Source organism: Drosophila albomicans, chromosome 2R (assembly GCF_009650485.2).
Source record: "Drosophila albomicans strain 15112-1751.03 chromosome 2R, ASM965048v2, whole genome shotgun sequence".
NCBI lineage: Eukaryota > Metazoa > Arthropoda > Insecta > Diptera > Drosophilidae > Drosophila > Drosophila albomicans.
In genome coordinates this window covers 23,030,091-23,050,919 of record NC_047631.2, presented here as the reverse complement: position 1 = coordinate 23,050,919, position 20,829 = coordinate 23,030,091, and the positions used below count along the sequence as shown (strand labels likewise).

General features: G+C 39.4%; 1 protein-coding gene and 1 long non-coding RNA gene across 3 annotated transcripts in view; one reads left to right on the top strand and one right to left on the bottom strand.

Annotated features, from left to right (window-relative positions):
* Positions 1–20,463, top strand: part of LOC117576211 (cardioacceleratory peptide receptor) — a 36,661-nt gene extending 16,198 nt beyond the window's left edge. The window contains exons 2-7 of one of the 2 annotated variants that reach the window (XM_052006402.1): positions 204–681; positions 18,108–18,243; positions 18,313–18,510; positions 18,620–18,880; positions 18,943–19,219; positions 19,306–20,463. In XM_052006402.1, the coding sequence (XP_051862362.1) occupies positions 265–681; positions 18,108–18,243; positions 18,313–18,510; positions 18,620–18,880; positions 18,943–19,219; positions 19,306–19,540 (1,524 nt within the window). In that variant the 5' untranslated portion in view covers positions 204–264 and the 3' untranslated portion in view covers positions 19,541–20,463. Of the gene's footprint in view, positions 1–203; positions 682–18,107; positions 18,244–18,312; positions 18,511–18,619; positions 18,881–18,933; positions 19,220–19,305 lie in introns of both variants that reach the window. The other variant, XM_034260816.2, reaches the window with a different exon arrangement.
* Positions 9,619–12,026, bottom strand: LOC117576213 (uncharacterized). The gene is made up of 3 exons (XR_004572923.2): positions 11,869–12,026; positions 11,357–11,794; positions 9,619–10,376 (listed from the first exon to the last, which is right to left on the bottom strand). It is a non-coding gene; the product is annotated as an uncharacterized LOC117576213 (long non-coding RNA).
* Positions 20,464–20,829: the final 366 nt, after the last annotated feature.

Sequence of the window (20,829 nt, the reverse complement as noted above, 5' to 3'; positions counted from 1 at the left end):
ATTCTCAAAGACAAGCAGCGCGGCTGGTAACAAAACAACAAAAGTCATGTTAACGAAATGGGAAGGGAAAATGTTTGGCATTCAGCCAACTCAAGTACTTAAAGCGTTTATTATGCAGCTTTTCATTTGGGATTTATGAGTGTTTTAAAGCAAAGTTAATTTGTTAATTTACTATATATATTTGCATTCATTTGTCATTGCAGTAATCATCTGATGGCAATGGCAATGGCACACACTTAAGACGCATTTCAATCAACGACAGAAATGTTGCATCTGAGGCTATTCGATAGCTCGCTCTACTATACGCTGGCCTCCGTATCGTCGGGCATGTTGCCGCCTCCTCAGGCGTCGAATGGCAGCGAGTTGACGTTGACTGGCGGCACAGCAGCTCCAGTGCCAGTGGAGGCTGCAGTTAATCTGACATATTTCACACCTGCGATCTCACACGTGATGCTGGCGCCAACGCCAACGACCGTCAGCTCAGAGCAGACGACAATGGCAACAACAACAACAACAGCAACAACGACGACATCGGTCGTGGCAATTGCGGCAGCATCCACGGCAACGGCAACAACAACTTCACCAGGCACCGACTTCCAGGCAACAGCGACTCTGGGAAACAACTTGACATCGCAACATGCTGGCGAAATGGACAACTTGAATTCCTTCTACTTTTATGAGGTAAATATGCTGCTCAAAACTCCACATTATCTTGGTTTCTTCGATGGCTTGGCAGCTGCCCCCAAGCGTATTTAATGTAATTTATGCATTGAAATCGAAAATGGAGTTGTAACCGCAACTTCAATGGGCAATGCAGCTGCCGAAACGCATCTTTGTATCAACTTTTCAGATTTCAATTGATTTTTAAAAAGTTCACTAACGTGGGCAGCTTAAAGATTTTTGAACTCACCACTATTAAAACAAAGTTGCGCAAACTTTAAAACTTATATATTCGCTTATTCAATTTTAATGAGATTTTAAAGACACTTCTATGAAGTAGACTCCATTAATTTTTGATTTGAAATAACTTTTGAAGCCACCCTCGCAATCTGTATGCATGCGAATGACTTTGGTTTCAAACTGCAAACTTTAGATTTTTATTCGTTTGCCGCAGAGAGCAAAAAGATGATGACAAACAAACAAAAGACACAGCTGCTGCCATGTTTTTGATACAAATTTGAATTTTACTCAAGAGTTCTTACTTCTTCTTTACGTTGTTATTGTGGAAAACTTCAAATTTGAGCCAAACAATAAAAGGCAAATGTCATTTGTTTCTCAGCTGCAAATTAAAATTGAAACTGACGAGAAGAATAAAATAAGAATCTCGCTCTGTAGGCAACTTTAAGTTAATTTGCATGCCAGTCGTCTGGCTTATCAATTGGGCAATCAATCAGCGGTCGCAAGTCGTGACAACAACTTCGATTAAACTAAACTTCCGTTATTTGCAAGGGAGCCTCCGCTGCCTGCCTATAAAAATAAGGGGGGGAAACCTCTCGTTCTGAAGTGTAGCACGCATCGAAAATGTAATGAAATCTCCACACGCTGCGTCGTATAAATCACGCCAACGAGCAACCATTGTTAGAAAGGAAATAGCCTTAAACCGAAATACCTCCCTGCACCCGCTATTCCAGTCTTCTGGCTTACATGCAGAGTAAGCCAAGTTAAAACGCGCCAATCGCTCAAAGAGTGTGCGTGCGTGTGTACGCCATAAATTTGGGTTTATTTAAATGAGGACAACAACAAAAAAATGAAGGAAAGAGTGAGAGAGGGAAGAAGCAGCAGCAGCAGCAGCACATTCAGACTCAGACAACATATGGCTAACAAAAAGAAGAAAAGTTAAGGCCCCCGACATATATGTATGCAGATCTCTCCTTCCTGTCAGACAAACAAAGTTATAAAAAAAAAACACAATCAAACGAAGGCCCAAGACACAAATGCCAACAGCTTATTGATTTGAGTGATAGTTTTTATGTGCCCCATTGAGAGTGTATCCTTCCGAGAACTGAACCGCAAGGGTAAGCAGATAATTCATCTTCATCTCAGCTCAACACCCATCAAGTGTGTAGCAATCCTTCTTTGCGTAGTTATTCGATACGAGTATGATTTTCTGATATTGAATCTGTCAAAAAGAACAACCACAAGTACACAAATATTTAAAGGCCAAAAGTTCAACATTTACTAAAGTAAATAATTTACTATCATTTCTTATTTATCTGAAATAGAATATTTTTTTTTGCTTTCTGCCGAGTGTTTAGCATTAATTTTTGTGTCCCAATCAAAAGGTAACCCAATAAAAAAGACAAAGCGATAAAAATAGCAGGTTATTAAGTGAAATTGCGAAAGCCGCCTGTTGATTCAGCTCAGTCAAACCATGAAAATATCCTTTATCAACGTCCTACTCGTAGACTAAACAATTTGCTGCTTCAAAATGAAAAATAAATAAATGAAATTATATGCGGCTGTCATGTAAAGAAACAAAAAAAAAAAAGAAATTCGAAATTTCAAAGACGTCTGCGTGACACAAAAATTGGATGATAGGGTGGAAGCTAATCTATCACCACAATTCTTAACTGCAGCATAAAAGGGTAAGAAAAATGTTGGCATAAAGAGGTTACTGAACCGGTATTATTTACTTGATTCTTTTCGGATGATGTGCCACCATGTGTTGGCACGGGTCAACAGCAGCAGCAGCCAAAGGGTTTTTGCTTCAATTTGAAATTTAAATAGCTTAAGTGTGGATTTAGCTTGACCGTTACGAACAATACTGACGATTGCTTTTATGGCAAATCCAACGCATTTACAACCTAAATGAAGCGATTTGTTATGCAATGTAAGCACACGCCAAACAATAAATCATACCTAGATTTACGTTGAGTATACGACACGTGAAACCTGAATATAGACAAGTTGTCATAAATGGATGCGTAGTAAGGTACTGCGAGCTCAATAAACTGGCTGGTGTGGATATAGTATATTGGTTTCATTGTTGCCCATCAACAAGTCCATTCGCACATACGCAATCGCAAGGCCACACACCCTGGAGGCTAATCCTGGCACATTGAGCTGTTGATGACTCTGACACAGATATGCCAATTACAACTGCACCATTCTCCAAAAGGTTAGACAAAGTTAAATATGCCAGCTCGCAGCCAAATCCATGAGTAAGTTTTGACCATGGCCAGCTCAAATGCTCAACTACTGCAATGCTGTCAATATGCGAGTATCCTTACAACGTGTACGCACAAATATGTATTCCGACCCAACGAAGTTGGTTTGCTTGGCTGTTTGGTGATGGTATGAGCCACAATTTCATTTGATGTGCATGAAGCTTTTCCTTGCTACTGGAACTCTCTGCATGCTCCCTTCACTCAATCACGCACATATAGTACATACACTTACGATTAGCCAGCAGCAAAAACGAAAACATTGCGCCATTCTATGTTTGTTTGTTGGCAAAATCGAAGCATATTATGCAGCCGCACACGCAACTCCTCCTCTGCATTGTTTGTAAGCTGAACCAGCAAGCGATTGCTTCACTTTGCTCCACGTTGGTCAATGTCTAGCGCGTGTCCTGGCTATTTACTTGGTGTGTGGGCGAACACAAGAAAAGCGAAACCCTTCAGCTTTGACTTTAAAAATTTAATATTGCCAGTGGCCAATTGCGAAAAGTTTAATCGGCAGACAAAGTCGCCCACTGGCCAAGCTTTTTGACCAAGATAATCACACATATGTTTTGTGGCGCTAATGACCCTGGCAGTCGCTTTCTCAATGCTGCCTCCTGGGGTGTCATGCTCAGCAATGCTGAGCCTTCTGCGCCGTCAGATGTCTCAAGGACCTTAAGCACTTGTTTTTCATATTCCACGTTTATTTTTAGTCTGGTCATGTTCGACGTCATATTGTGCTCTTTATATATACACTCGTTATATAAGTACATAATGATTGTAACAATAGCGGCCCTTGGCTTTCAAAGGCCAACATTAATTGGACCTTTGTCAAGTATCACAACAACACAAGCATCAAAAAATGTACTGCAAAATTTCAATAAATATGTTTACCTGTTAATGTTTCAATAGCAGGCGATGCATTCAATATACTTACATTGTTGCCCATCGGGCTTCACTTTGAGTTGGTAATCGAAAATTGAGGCGAACATTTATGGAAAATATAGCTATAAATAGAATAGCGAACACAATAAAGTGAACGAAAACTTGCATGGCAGAGCAGTAAGCTGATATTGCAGCAAATAGGAGACATTAGCTATATAATGATTATTGAGTTATATAATTTGTGACAAGCTTATAAGAACGTTAATATTTCTTTTGTAATTAATGTACTTATTTGTCTTCGTCAGTAAAAAAAAACTTGGTTTTAATGCGATAACACAAGTTAGTCAGTTGAAGTAACAAGATTAAACGAGAGGCGTTGCTTTGCAAGAACTCATTAATCTGGCATCAAAATGTGTCTTAAGCTTATTTGCCAAGCGGCATTAAGCATGTGTAAAAAAGCAGAAAAGCGAAAGTAAATGTAAAATATAATATACAAACATATACACATACACATACATTTGTATATTTCACATGTCTCGACGACGCAGTGTCTGAAGGTTAAACGCTTAGCGGTCACAAAGCGGCATCATTAACCGAAGGCTGTGAGTTGTTGGCGCTATAGAAAGAGAGAGAGAGAGAGAGAGTCGTTGACTCCCCTTTTAACAATTTAATTTGCCACAAGTCGGCAATGCGGTGGCAATGGGCAGCAGAAATAAGCGGCTTGCGAGCGTAAATTTGCGCAAGGACAACAGACTGCCAGGCGACCAAGATGAAGATGAAGATGGAGACGGAGACGAAGACGGAGACAACGACAAGGAGATGTGCTGGCAGCTTGTTTATTGTGCCAGAGCTTGAAGTATTTGGCCAGCACTTGCAGCAGTAAATAAGCATATGTGTGTGTGGAGAGGAGTGAGACACGGACTGGGTGTGGCATTAATTACACTTGCAGTGCTTTAACACAAATTAAAGCATTTTTCAAGTCGTCAGCCACAGACTCGCATAGTTGGTCTTAATTGCATTTAGCCAGTGCCATTGTTGACAAAATAAAATATCCACAAGGACAACAAAATGTTTGAGTAGCTCAGCAGCTCCAAATGCCTCGAATGTTACCCATGGGAAGTTTTGTTGTGTGTGTGTGTATGTGTATGTGTGCTAGCTGGCTTGTAGGCGAAAAATGAGTTAACAACGTTATTTGCCCTTAGCCAAGTAATGAAATGGACGCAACATCAATTTTATTAAGAACGGACACGGACACAGACACAATGATAGTCACAGACTTGGGCAACGTGCAACACTAGACGACGCAAGCCGCAAGGCTCAGTTGGCTCTCTGTTGGCTCTGCCATAAAATACATTTTGACAAGAGTTTTATCTGGCACGTCGCCTCACCGAGCTCTATGTGTGTGTGTGTGTGTGTGTGTGTGCGTCATTGCGATTTATAAGCATTAGGATTTGTTGCCATCATGATCTAGCCATGTCCAGCTCAGTTCGTCGATTCTGCGGTTGTGCGTGCTCTCGATTATGTTGCTATGATTGCTGTTCTGGTTCTTGTTGTTGTTGTTCTTGGAACAACCTTATGAAATAGTCGTCTTACGAGTATTTTTTTGCCAATGTCAATGCACTTCCGCCTGTTGTGCGTCTTGAAGTATACTTTAACATTACCTTGATTCGAGTTCAATATTTGTCGTATGACTCTTCAGCTTCGCTGATTTTTAGATGCTCATTAACCGTGCATTAACACGGCCTGTGACACTCCATAGTTCATTGCTTATACGACACGTGGCCTCTCTCTAGTTCAATGCTCCCTTTCTCTCGTTTTCGCTCTGACTATCTCACAATTGCCTTCCCTTATCATTTATATTTGACACTTTGCAGTTAAGGACAGGCTCATAGTTCAAATTCCCAAGTGTCACTTGGCCAGCAAAATCAATAAACGACTTCTCCAACTAATTGCAATAATTTGCGCCTTGACTTTGGCATCTACCATTAATATGCTCCACCAGCAGCCATCCTCCTTAGCCAGCAGCCAGCCATAAGACGCAATGTGAAATTTTATGGCAGACAAACAACGGCAATAACTTCAAGAATGAGTGAAAGTGTTAATTTCACAAATATATTCCCATGAATGCTATGTTTCTTGCTGGATGGATGCGGATTTTGGGGGAAATGGCTATTAAAGTTAATTGTTGGTTTATTTGTCACGCTTGAACTTTGAACCCTATGTTTTTGTTTGGCTAATGTATACAATTAAAAGGGGTTGCTAACTTTTCTGTCAAATATACCGAGTGCTGATTAAAGCCCCAGTTGATTGTGTGAGTAACAAACTGTGAGGCTGCTAATGGATAAACAAAACAACACACAAACATTTGATAAAGTTCCTCATTCAATGTACTCAATAATTGGAATTTAATTTTGCATTCAATTCATTGTTCGCTCTTTAAGCCATTTTTAATCAAAATAAATTGCGCAGAACCGCGAAGACGAACAAGCTTATGTCAAAGTCAATCAGCAGTCGATCAATATTGCCTGAAAATTCCCCGAGTCAAATTAAACCACAAGAATCGTTAGTGGAGTTCCGAGCACATCCCGTATTAAATTACTCGTCCGCCACGCGAAGGAACTCGTATGTGTAGCATATACAAAGGCGCAACTTTATATGTTCAGCATGCATACAAAGGCAAGAAGTTAGTTCGCTCACACGCCTTTCTCTCTGTATGCTAGTTGGGCTATTTGAGCTGCTAGTCAAAGGAATTTTCAGCTTTTGATTATATGTTGAATATATATTGCTTAAAGAAGATTTATATGCTGAGCAGTTGCCCAATAAATGTGAAAAATTTGCAAAGCAATCAGGCATTTAAAGGCATCCAATAAAAAACACATAAAAAATAAACAGGCAAATCAATTAAAGGCCCAAAAATACCGAGATAGAAAACTGCTACAATTTTATTGTCTGGCAATAAAAATTTGTACATTTACTGTGCAATCTGTAAACAAAGTTTAAGGGTAAGTTTCCAGTTTTGTGACCATTAAGAGTAAATCATGTGCTGGCCGCTATAAATAACGAGAGGGCTCTGCTCTGCACGCCTACGCATCTAAGCGACTGGCCACGCCCCAATCGTGTCTGCACATAATTTGTGAAATAAAATACTCGAACATGGCCAAATTGAAACAAAATTAAATTGCAATAAATCAACGTGGCGTTAATAGCGTTTCACTGATAACCATTAAGTAGGCGTCGCCAAGGGCTTCCACAAAAATCTGGAGCAGCAGCAAATAAATAAAAATCACACACTTTCGCACACACATACACGCACACACATTCACATATACATATATATTCTCCTGCACACACACACACATGTCAGCATGTTGGTCGGTCTACAGAAATTGGGCTTTCGGGTCCACATCATTTGTATATTCTTTTTAACGCCTAATTGATTTGTATTTTGCAAGCACGCCTGGGAGCGGGTGCAGACGGTGCCAAAAGAACCCAGGGGAGGAGGGGAGTGGGAACTGCCAGAAGCATTGATTTCACAATTGTTTTGCCAGCACATTGTTGTTATTGTAATCATTTTGGAGTGCTTGCCGAAGCACAAGCAGCAGCAGTAGCAGAAGAGCCCCAAGGCATATCTGATGTCCTGTCTGTTGACAAAATATTGTATACTCGTTTCGTACGATTATTGATATTTGTATTTAGCAATGGGAATTCTCGTAAAAATCACAACAAACAAGTATTCCATCAAGAATAACCTAAATACACTCATAAATGTTACCTTGACTAACTGTGCGTAACATTTTGGATGTGATGCGAAATAAACTGACACATTTGCTTCTCATAATGTATGAATGTATGTATATTTAAATTGAAGATTTAATATAAACCAAATTTTCTCTCCAGTCTTAAGTTCATTTATATATATATTAGAAATTTGCATTATAGTAATCAGAAAATATTGCTGCCATTTGCTGAAAGTATGACTCGAGTTTAATTCATTTAAATTGTATTTAAGTGAACTTTAAATTACAGCTCAGCTGATAAAGCAAGCTCGAAATTAGGGTATTAAAAAGGCGGTTGCCACAGATAATAAGGGCACATTTGTCTTTGAGATACAAGTATTTGTTTTTTTTTTTGTTATTTGTAATCATTGCGGAAGTTGTCTTAATGACAGACACAAGGCAACATTTTCGCATTGTCCTATAAAACGGGGACAACAATAAGCTCTGGTAAGATAAGAGTTGCGGACAGAACAATGGAACCCATAGACGCTTCCATATTCATGCATAGTATATATTCGTACTTGTCAGCTGGAAAGTGAGAATATAACGAAAAAGGCAAATTTAATTTCGTTTCATAAGCACAAAATGCCAGTCAGTTCATGTGGCAGCCACCGAGAATATACCGAATACAAATACGAAAGTGTTGCACAAAAAAATGCGGAAAAAGAAGATAGTAGCAGCGAAAGAGAATGGAAAATAGAGGAAAAAAGTGAGCAACACTTGCATGTCATTGCAATGACAATTTGCATGCATAAGCAGTGGCAACAGTGAATGAGCTGGCAGGCAATAAATTTAACATAACCCAAGTCAATTACAGTTTTACTGCTATGCAGCGCAACCACGGTGCGTATGAGCAACATGCAGTAAGCGAAAGCAAACCCAGCAAAGTGTGCTACAAGTTTTTGTCGGAAACGGAAGCGCACACTCATACACACAGTCAACTAACAGACGCAGTCGCCTGGTGTTTTGTCTAGGTGCATGCAGCTGTAAGAAAACTTGAAAAAAAAACAAACAATGAAACAAACAGCAGCCAGGCAGGAGGCAGAAGGTCGTTGAGACGCAAACGAAAACAAAATAAGCGAGGAAATGAGAGAAAAAACGAACTGCAGACGCGACCCAGGGGCACTTAAAAAATCGTAAAAATGGTTCCCGAAACGCGAGCGCAAAGTTGTAAATTATGCAAATGGCAAAAGCGTTGAAATCCACGCCTAAAGGCCGAAGACCAAACCAGATAATTGCAACAGAACGTGAACTGCAGTAAAAATACTCATAAGTAATACTAAATTGCATGCAAAGTGCGGATGAAAAAAATATCATTGGAGAATTGCCTTAAAGAGGGCAAAACATTCAGGCTTTTAATCCACTTGGGATGCTTTTGTGCTAGCGCGTAATGCGCTTAATGAGAAAATGCAAAGGCGACAACCAACAACGAAATTATGCTCGGTAAATACTTGAGATACAACCAAGGCAAGAACTTCTTTTAGACTCAAGTACGACTAGTACTATGTATAGTACAGCTGAGACCCGTCAAGAGCAGCCAGTCGTCCAAAGGAAACTAGGTCAGCGTCAGCAGTTGACGACGCACGCAAAGTATGCAATGAATTGTGGCGCTTTAAATGAAATTAAATTAAATGACTTCAGCAAATTTCATGATGATGAATTTTGTTTTCATTGTGTGATACTTTGAAGTTAATGAAGCAAAAAAAGTGCAAGTGCGGACCGAGTGGAATGGGAGGGGGATGAAATTCAACCACAATAGCATACTTTTATTATTCAGCGAAGTATATTAATAAAATTCTTGCGGTAGCAGATACTTTGCAAGAAATGTATTTTGAATTAATATTGAAAATAATGCAAAGTGACTTTTCAAGAATTAACACAAAACTGGAAGCATTACAATTTAATTTTTCCATCAATTAAGAACATATTTCATCAGTTGTGTTGATCGCCATCGATTGTTTAATCACCGAGATTTTTCATTAAACATTTCGAAGAATTTTCAGTTCAATATCACGGCACCCACATCAAAGTGACGGAAGTGACAGCCAGAAACAGAAATGAAACAGAAGTAGAGAGGAGAAAAAAGAAAATGTAAAAACAAGGCAGGTGATAGGTAAATGCATCAGCGGAAAGACTCTTTGACTGTGTGACGACAGAGGAGCAACACTTACGCAATTTCAATAAAATTGGCACAAACATCCCCTTGACAGTGTTCAATGCCATTGCCAGTTCCCATTGGCCCAAAGGTGGTTTTTGGTTTTATGAACACAACGCCAATGACGCTGACGCTGATACTGATGCTGATGCTGATGCTGACAGATGACGAGCGTCGGGAAAATGTTTAAGAAACTTTTGCGTTGCGCTTCCATGTTGAGTTTAAGTAATGCCGAAATACATGAACACTTATGCATCATTGCTAAGTTTTGCGGTTCTACGTTTTCCTCTGTTTCCTCTTTTTGCTTTCAACGTTGCATTTGTCATTTGCCACATAATTTACTTTAATGGTATTGCAGTTACAGTTGCAGTTGCAGTAACAGTAGTCGAAGTTCAGTTGCTGAGAGAAAGAAAAGAAATAGAAACTTAAAAGCGAAATGCTGCTAGCGCGTGTAAAAGTCGCGTACGCCTCGGCGCTTTGTACGTGCACAATGTCAAATGTGACAAACACTCACACAAACAGATACACTATATACTGTTGCATTGTGTGGGTGTGTGTGTGTGTGTGTGTGTGTGCGAGTGCATAAATGATTAAGTGCGTGCTCGCATTTGGCTTCCACTGCACGTACGCTCCATGCATTTTTGCCTTTGACACAAAGCACTTTATAATGCCCTCCCACACACCCGCATACCCACACACACACAAACACATTAATGTGCACATACAGATATTTGATTCACATTTAACATTTCATAATGGAGCATTATTTAATCAAGCGTTTGCATTGCAATTAAACGATAGAGTTTATTCTCAATTAGCAGCGTATACGTAATATGATCGAAAATTGATTGGATTAATATAATATTAAGCAATGTTAATACGAAATTGATTTAATGTTTATTTAATTGGGATATCAAATGATCGTTCGTCTCTTGATTACTTTGTAAAAATTGCTTTTTCAAACTGAAGTTAGTTCAAACTTTAGACAGGGAGGACTTGTAGAGGAGGAGGAATTGTAAAACTTAAGCATCATATTTTTCGCTGCAATACAAATTTAATTATAATCTGAAATGCAAAGTTTTAACTAAGTCATTAGAAGGCAGCCCATAGACAGTCAGCGCTCCAACTTTAGAACATATTTTAAGTACCCGCTACCACTTGAGAAAGTAGAAAGTAAAGTTTTTCGGGAGAAAACTATTAGGGCCAAGGGCCAACACGTAGCCAATCCCTCAATGGCAACAAAACCGCAGCAATTTGCATAACACGAGAAAGCAACAACACACACTTTTCATTTACACACCAAATTACTTGTTCTGACAGCCGCCCAGCGCAAAGCAAGCCCCGGCAAGGCAAGACGAAGTGAAGTGAAGGCAACTTACGGCAAGACAAGGCACGAACGGGGCATCATTTGTGTGTGTTGTTTGCTTTAAATAGAATCAAAGTCAGCCGCCAAGTGCCGCCCATTGCAGCTTTACGAAGCATGCCACAGCTGAGAGTCCGTTAACTGTAAAACCAACAAAATCAGAAATAACAACTCGGGCGTCTAGTTTTAGTTGAAACCAGGGCCACTTGACTGCCAGGCCAGCTTGCTCCTTGCCTGTGCTATTCTATCTGTCTCTCTTTCTGTTTTTCTGCCTTGCCAACTTGTCCAAGCTGTTTCCTTATAAAGCTGCTGCATTTCCGTTAGCGTTCCTAGTTTCCGCTTTACTTGCCAGCGTGCGTGTGTGTGTGAATCTTTGTCCATTTTATGTGCTTTTCTTGCTGTTGTTCTGCTGTCTGTTTTGGTCTGCATGCTCGTCCTTTGACAACTGCCAGTTCTGGAATTTCAAATTAAGAAAAAGTTTATTTTGCTGCCGATAGCTTTGCCATTTTTATTCGCATTGCGTTGAACCTGCAGATTCCTCGAACTCGCTTCGTGTCCTTTTCTTTAAATAAGTATTTAGTGGCATTCACGTTTACTGTCCTCTAGTTAATCACAAGGTTCGGCTGTGGACCAGACATTAATTAAATTTGTTAGATTACTGAGCCAAAGTGCGAGTGACATTCCTCGAAGCATACTTTGTCGATACATTTTATTGTTGCCTTTGACAGCTTTAAGCCAAATACTTTGCACTAAAAAGTGTTTACGCGCAACTTTTTGGTAGTTACAAAAAGTTCTAAAAGAGTTTTGCACAGGAAGTTTCCTGTTAGACGGATAAGATACTGGTGTTGGCATTTAATGATATTTAGGTTATCAAAGAGAAAAGTTTGTGTACTTAAAAAACAATGCAGCTGGGCAAGCTACTGAATATAAAGTTAAAGTGTGACAAATTAATGAAATAAGAAACTAATCATGGTTAAGCCTTTTAAAATAAGTCTAGCTTATTTTTACCTTTCGTTCTAAGCAAATGTAATATAGTTTATATATTTTATCAATCATTTAAGAGTACTCAATTTATAAAAAAATTTTAAAAAATGTATTTATTTTCTTAGTGTCAATGAATTAATTAATTTATTATAACGATGCTATAATATAATATATTATGGAACCGCAGGAGTAATAATAATAAGAATATATTGAAATTGGCGAGCAGGATATTTACTAGTTGATCATACTTGGCTTCTTATTCTTAGATTTGAATTTAGCTAACCCAACAGTTTATTTGCTGACCCAACATATAAGGCAATATGAAACGACAAGTAAATCTGTTGTCATGCTCACTTCATTTGGCAAATATACAATACAACACTTAGTTGCACAATGAGGATAACAAAGATAGAGACAGCGATAAACATACAGAGGGAGAGAGAGCGAGAGCCAGAGACAGACATGTGTCTGCTGCTTATGTGTTAATTAGCACTGGGCATCCACAGGCGAAACCCAACTCAAAGTCAAATGGCAAGAAAAATATTCAAATTTATGCCTGACTTGACTTAAGCCCATGATGTTCTAAACATGGCTATCATGATTTGCCTACGACGATCCTTATATATAGTATAGGATACTATATATTGTTGTTGTTATGTATGCAAATTACTAGAGCAGACACATGTGCTTGTGGGGTCATAACTTTTGCCAAAAACCACACTCCATACTCCACACTTCTGACTCCATTGTGCGTAATTTGTTTTTGCATAGTTCTCTAGGCGCGTGTACCTATTTATTGTTTACTCGACAACAAAATGCGTCTTCCTTTTGTTTTGCGATTGTCTGGTCAATCCCGTATACATGAGTGTATTCCTCTCTGTGTGCGCGTAAGTTATGTTTATTTTCCTGCTATTTTTGGGGCCAAAAATTTAATTTGGCCTTTTCATGTTATTTAAGGCATAGCCATTTGGCCATTTGTGAAAATATTTATGTGCTCCTTAATTTATTTATGCTTATTTTTGCATAGTAACAACAACATTTAGCACTGATGTCTGATGTCCTTCATTTCTTTTACAGCCATCTATCTATTTCTTTTGCGGTTTTTCTCTTTTTTTTCTGAAATTTTTCTGCCACTTAGATTTATGCTCGGCTCATTTGATTAATGTCTCCTTGAGGGGCAGGAGAATTCACCAGTCGTAGTCGCTTGTGCGAAATTGTAATTTTTAGGTTTTTAAATTTATTGATGTGTTTTTGGGTCAGTTGGCAAGCTGCTTTGTGCTTTCTATGAAATAAATTGCTTAAACTGACTTTAGTCACTTCTTAAAGTGTATCGAGTTAAGAGAATCAAATATAGCTTTATAAAACTGTTGCACACAGTCTTATGCTCTTTGCGTGTATATAATTTATGAAAGTTGTGCAACACATTTAACCCATAAGCCGCATTCTGTGGCATATTATGGCTCAATAATTTACAGACCAACATCAAAACGAGCTAATATGCCATTATACCGACATTTAGCATGCTTCCCCTTATCATTGACCATATTTTCGCAGACCTCTCCGAGCCAGGCAGCTGTGACCAACAAACTAACCAAAATTATGTTAGCTGAAATTCTGGTCATTTTTCACAACCACATCGCATCGCTCTTCCCCCTTTTTCGCTATTGCTTTCACTCTCATTCTCGTTCCCGCTTCTTGGTCTGAGCTGTCAACAGTTTGTCATGTAAACAAACATAATGCACACACACACACACACACAGCTTGCAGGCTAATAGTGTAGAGTGGTGGGGTCGCTTTATTAATTTCAATTTGTGTCAACATCAGTGCCAAATATGCGCAGCCAGTGAGCCAAGCGAAATGATTTAAGCCAGCTGATGACAAAATGTTGCCCATTAGGTGAATTAAAGCGCACTTTTTCGGCTGCTGTTTGGGGGGCGACAAACATCACTCATGTGACTCCCACGCTCCTTCCACAGTGGCTCTACAAAATGTGGCACGGTGCTGGCTTTTGTGGCTTTGGTTCAAGCGTAGTTCATAAAACTCAACGACTGACCATTGTTGTCCAAATAACAGCTATAAAAGCCATGATTGATGCGCACGGCTTGACCCAAATGCATGTTTTTATACCTACTTAACAGATATGCTGCCCATTTCGGTTTCATCTCCTTTACGGCCAGCACGAGTGTGTGTGTATTTGTGTGTATGTGGACAATATGCCGTTGCTTAAATATTAAACAGAATTCAACGCCCAACACGCGTTGAGTTCATTGAACTGTAGTGTAAGCCAAGAAGCTGCCACTTCGCTTTTATGGCAACAACATCATTCAGCTTATTATCTGACTATTCTCGCCAGCTTACCACGTTGCGTATACGTAATATTCCATTTAATTTCACTTTATGTTACTTCCCAGTGTTACACCACTTGGCACTCAAGCACAATGTAATCGGTATTAATAAAAAGTGAAATAAAAAAGCGCAAATACGCGCCTGAATACTCGGAACGAAACTACTCACAATACTTACAGCTTTTGTGAGCACTTTTCCGATCAGATATAATTGGAAAAGTTGCGAAATTATAGTTTAATCGAGTGAATATTTCAGACAACAAATTGAGTGGTCATAAGAAATTTATTAAGAAACTTCCTACGTTTGCAATGCTCGCTCAACGAGAATTTAATTAATAATTTATTTCGAGATTTTTTCTAATTCACTTGAATTTACGATATTATTTGAAAGTTAAAAATTGCTTCTATCCCATAATACTAAGCTCTTATAATGAATGAATTTCTTCTAAGCAGTCATTAACTGAATAAATATGTTGCAAGAAGTTTGCCATTTGCCCAGATCCATGAAGAGCATGCCACAATCTTTGCTCACTTCATGGTACTTGGTGTGTCAACTGCAAATATTCCATTTTCACGCTGCTTCTGCGGACTTTGCAACAGCTGCTGATTTATAAGCATCAGCTGCAGCTTCGACTACAACTGCAGAGTTTTGCCTTTTCTCTTTTCGCTCTTATTATTACTGTTAACATCTATGGGATGGCTTGTTGTTCGTATTGTTGTAATTGCTTTTGCAGTGAAATGAAATTAATTTGCCATTGCCAGTGTTTTGTGGCCACACATTTATCTTGTTGCTGCACTTTACGATTTGCAGCTGCTCAAATTTGTCAACCAATGCGATTAAGGGCGACTTTAAAGATAGAGAGAGAGAGAGAGAGAGCAACAATTTGCAACCACAATCACAATAACACAAATGCGGCATAAGCCGCATAGAGAGCGCACACTTTAAGTTGCGCGAAGGACATAAGCGAGAGACACCGCCACCATTTTGTTGCCAGGCTATGTGGCACTTAAGAGCCACAATGCCACAGCAGCCGCGAGCTCAAGTGCCTGCCATTGTTATGGCTGGGGCACTTAATAATCAGACATAATAGTTGCGGTGCCCAGACAACGTTGTTCTTGCATTGCGCAACAGGTGGCAGCTATTGTTTGGCATTGCAACTGGCCGCGCTTGCCTCCTGACTCTCTTGTGAAATTGCCTTTTAATAAGGAGTTACGGTTGCCCAAGCGGTATTATCTGCAACCGGTTAAGCCTTTAGCCTTTCGGCTGCTCCCTTAACTCCTTTTGGCTGTAAATTAAATTTTGCACTTTTATTGCTCCCTAACAAAAAGGCAATTTCCTCGAGGTGCAAAGCAAAATTGAAAAAGGCATAATGACTTGCTACAAAAAAAAGCAAACACAAAAAAGGACAACACACGCAATACTGGCACAAAAAAATCAAGCTATGGATGATCATTAAAAAAGGCTTACAACATGCCATTTATAACATTTTTATAACTCCCCCACAGCATGGCACATGATAAACTGAAAAAAATGTGAGTAAAATATCACTATACAACAAAAGGAATCCCCAAATGAGTTTCGGAAAACAATTTCTGCAACGAAATTCATAAAGAAAATTAAATGATATATTATTAGTCAAAAATCAAATTGAAGCGTAATAACAATAAGAATTTACAAGGCAATAACTTTCTCTAGAACAGCTCTTGTTGCCTTTAAATACATAACTTTTCAACTTAGGCCAAATGAAATCTCGCTTTAATATTCGCTAAAGTGTATTCGGGAACGCAAACGTATCTTTTGTATTTATGTGTATATATACTATACTTACATAAATGCGCCGCAAATATGCGAAGCTTTTAACACTGCTCAAATATTTTGCCAACACTTGCTTAAAACAACAACACGCAAAGAGTGTGAAAAAAAAATTGAAAACATACCCAAAACAAAACAACAAAAAAAATGGGATATAATAAAAATAAAAGCAGAATGAACGTCAAATGGCCAAAGTTCCAACAACTTTTTCCGCCGGTGCCGAGGGTTTACTTTGAGTTGAGGCTTTGCCAGAAATTGTCAAAGTCATGCTAGAAAATTGCAATCCAGGCTCAAATACTTCAGGTCACAAAGCCAAAGGCTTCAATACGGTTCCGTCATTCTAAACATTTTAAATAAAAGCTATCATCACATAAACATCAAATGCGTTAAATGTAATTTTAAATTTAAAGCATTCAATTTTTAAATTTTCCCTAAATATATTGAAATGTGGGAATGAGATATGAGGCAAAGTTATTTATAAATTTAAGTAAATTGAGTTAAAATAACTTGACTTGTCTGGATGGTTGCTCTGGTCGCGTCTGCTTATTTGGCGATTTCGCTGATTTATGCGGCAATTTGCACAATATGATCAACGACTAAGAGAAAGAGCAAATCGCAGCCTACCTCAGCAGCTTCTTTGAGCCAAAACAGTTTGGCAAAAAAATATACTTATTTACTCGTATTTGACGTGACGGCCACAAAAAAGAAAACAAGTCTGAATAAAATGTTGGCCAAAGAAGTTGTAGCATAAGCTCAGGCGTCTTTAGTCTGCCGGCAGGCAAAAGCAAGCATCAAGACTGTCAAGTTTCTTTTAAGGCAAGTTTATTTTGAGCGTGTGGTTATCTTTTTGCTAGACTTCAGACAGTGATACCCTGGAGCCAAACTCTAAGCTAAACTAATATCTAATACACACACATGCATATGAAATGTTCTTTTGAGGTACATAGTTTGGCTAACTTAGAGGACAAGTAAAGTTCTAACAAATGTAAGGATTATGAAAATTATTAACGACTTCTTTTGGTAATAACAAAAGCCCACTCGAAGAGTCAAGTTCTTGGCTTTCGGGCACTTTATTTTGGCAGCAATTTCCTGCTAGAAGCACATAGCAAACCTAATTACCTTCACAAACTGAACGCGACGGCTTCAATTGATGGCAACAACAACTTTTTGTTGTTTGCTTTCTATCATTACTGCTGGCAATGTTTGGATGTGCTTATGTACTTGCTGCTGTTGTTGTTGTTGTTGTTATTGCTGTTGTTGTTGCTGTTGACGTGTCTTGTTGGCTCGAAGAGTAAACTTCCGCTGGCACATCCTGTCGTCGAGTCCCAGACGCCCACATTGGCCTCGCAGCCCCAATGCTCCCCACGCCTCAGTTAGTGTCTATCATTTTTATGGCTATTTAAAGAGCCATAAACAAAGGCGCTTGTGTGTGACGCTGAGTATGTGTATGTGTGTGGGTGTGCGCCTGAAATTGCTGTGATATTAAATTGAGTTTTATGCGTGATTTCCGCTCTTAACACTTTGTTGACGATGAATTTTATGGGCGGTTAGTGAAGCGTATTTAAAATCACGCACGTAAGTACTTGTAGTTGACTCTGACTTTCACTTTCTCCTTTCTTTTACAGACGGAACAATTTGCGGTACTCTGGATACTGTTCACCGTCATTGTTCTGGGCAATTCGGCGGTGCTCTTTGTGATGTTCATCAATAAAAATCGCAAGTCGCGAATGAACTACTTTATCAAACAACTGGCGCTGGCAGGTGAGCAATCCCCTGAGGTATAATACTATGTGTGTGCTTGTTCAATTCTCGTTATTTTTTTTTTTTTAGATCTTTTTGTTGGATTGCTGAATGTGCTGACGGACATTATATGGCGCATTACAATATCGTGGCGGGCTGGTAATCTGGCCTGCAAGGTCATTCGGTTCTCGCAGGTGTGCGTCACATACTCCTCCACCTATGTGCTGGTGGCCATGAGCATTGACAGATACGATGCAATAACGCATCCCATGAACTTCTCAAAGTCATGTAAGTCACTCAGTCACAAAACTTTTTTAATTGGAAAATGTTTGGCACTTGACGACAACGTAACAAGGAAAAATGTTTGTGGCACTTTGTTTGCACTTGCCTTTTACAGGGAAACGGGCTCGTCATTTGGTCGCTGGCGCCTGGCTGCTCTCGGCGCTCTTCTCGCTGCCCATATTGGTGCTTTATGAGGAGAAGCTGATACAGGGCCATCCACAGTGCTGGATTGAATTGGGCTCACCCATGGCCTGGCAAGTTTATATGAGTCTGGTCTCGGCAACATTGTTTGCAATTCCAGCCCTAATAATCTCCGCCTGCTATGCAATTATTGTGAAGACTATATGGGCCAAAGGCTCCATATTTGTGCCCACAGGTAGGTTGTCTCAGCTGCCCATGTTTTCTCTTCTCATTTGGTGTATCGCCTAGAACGTGTAGGTTTCGGTGCGGCTGCAACGCGACGTGCCAGCTCCAGGGGCATTATACCACGCGCCAAGGTTAAAACGGTGAAGATGACGTTGACGATTGTGTTTGTGTTTATCATCTGCTGGTCACCCTATATCATCTTCGATCTGCTGCAGGTCTTTGGCCAAATACCGCATTCGCAGACTAACATTGCCATTGCCACATTCATCCAGAGTCTTGCACCACTTAACTCGGCCGCAAATCCACTTATATATTGCCTGTTCTCCTCACAGGTATTTCGCACACTCAGGTAAGCATTGAGTTGTCATTGATTCGAAGTACCCTTTCTAACTTTCCCTAACTCCACTTAACTTAACTTAACTCCCTTATCCCCAGTCGTTTTCCGCCCTTTAAGTGGTTCACCTGCTGCTGTAAATCCTATCGCAACAACTCACAGCAGAATCGCTGTCATACAGTGGGCCGACGCCTGCATAATAGCTGTGATTCCATGCGCACACTGACCACCTCGCTAACGGTATCACGTCGTTCCACCAATAAGACAAACGCCCGTGTGGTCATCTGTGAGCGACCCAATAAGGTGATTACAGTTCCGGCCATGTCGGAGGTATGATAGCTGGCGCATACGACCCGTAAGCGTTCAACGTTTGCGGTCCACGGTCCGACATCGTTCAGTGATGCGGAGTTTCTGTAAGCAAAAAGAAAAATAATACCAGGCAGGTTTATACGAGGCTTAGACAATAAGAGCGACAGTTGTGTATGCATAGCGGAAACTTCATGCAAATTACTATTTAACTATATGTAGATATTCTACGAATTTCAATGCAAGCATCTCCCTCTGCAATCTATAGTATCTTAAGTATTTATGCATTAGACTATAAGTGATACGTATGAATTATTTTTAATAACTCAATGAGTCTTTGTAACGAATGCTGTTTTAACATCACAACTTTGAGGGGCATAATCAGCAGAACAACTAAAAAGTTATTCAGTCGGTTCCTTACGAAATAGTTTACTATACTTCTTTTCCAAATTATTTATACACGGAATACTTTAAATTTGAATTCAATTTTGGACTCCTGTGCCAAGTGATGTTAGATCAGCAGTCATCAAATTTTACAACACTCCTACAATTTATCAGACTGATGTTATTTATTTACACGAAATTCAAAATAGTTGCATTTCTTTTAAGCCCAACTAATTGTAAAGCCAACTAAGTATTTATACTCTACTCTATACCTAATCCTAATCGTATCTCTATTCTGTCAACTACTATACATTATGTATGCATAAGCATCGTTTGTACATAAACATTTCATAGTCAGTGTACGTCTGAAGTGCGCAGCGTACAAAAGTTGTCCAAGCATGAAAAACCAAAAGCTATATATACATATATATTATACACCAACTTGTAACTAAAGCATAAGAGTTAATAGAGCATAACGTTTTAGTCAATTCGATTTAAGCTAATATTTATTTCATAATTATGTGCATAAAGCGGGGAGAATACAAAGAATAAAGGTCAATATTGTCAAAAATCTGCGGTCCTTTAAGTATTTTAATTCATTCTGGCACGCGCCACAAATTTCATTCTTTGGTCTCAACGCTTCAGCGCACAATGGGCTCAAGGGCAAGCAGAGAGTGAAGTGAATGAAGAGTGAAGAGTGCCAGGCACATCAAGAGGCAAGAGGACATATGCCACAGCATTTGAGGACATGGCAGTCCTCAGCTCATTTTCATTCTCACTTCATTTATAATTGTTGTGGCGGGGTGACTGCGGCTCTTGACGTCAACGGGAAAATACCAAAAGTCAACACAGCAAATTGAACGACTTTCTCTGCTGAGAATGTGAGAACATACTCGATATTGTCTTCCAGGCTTTTGCAACCAGCCAAAGGTGAT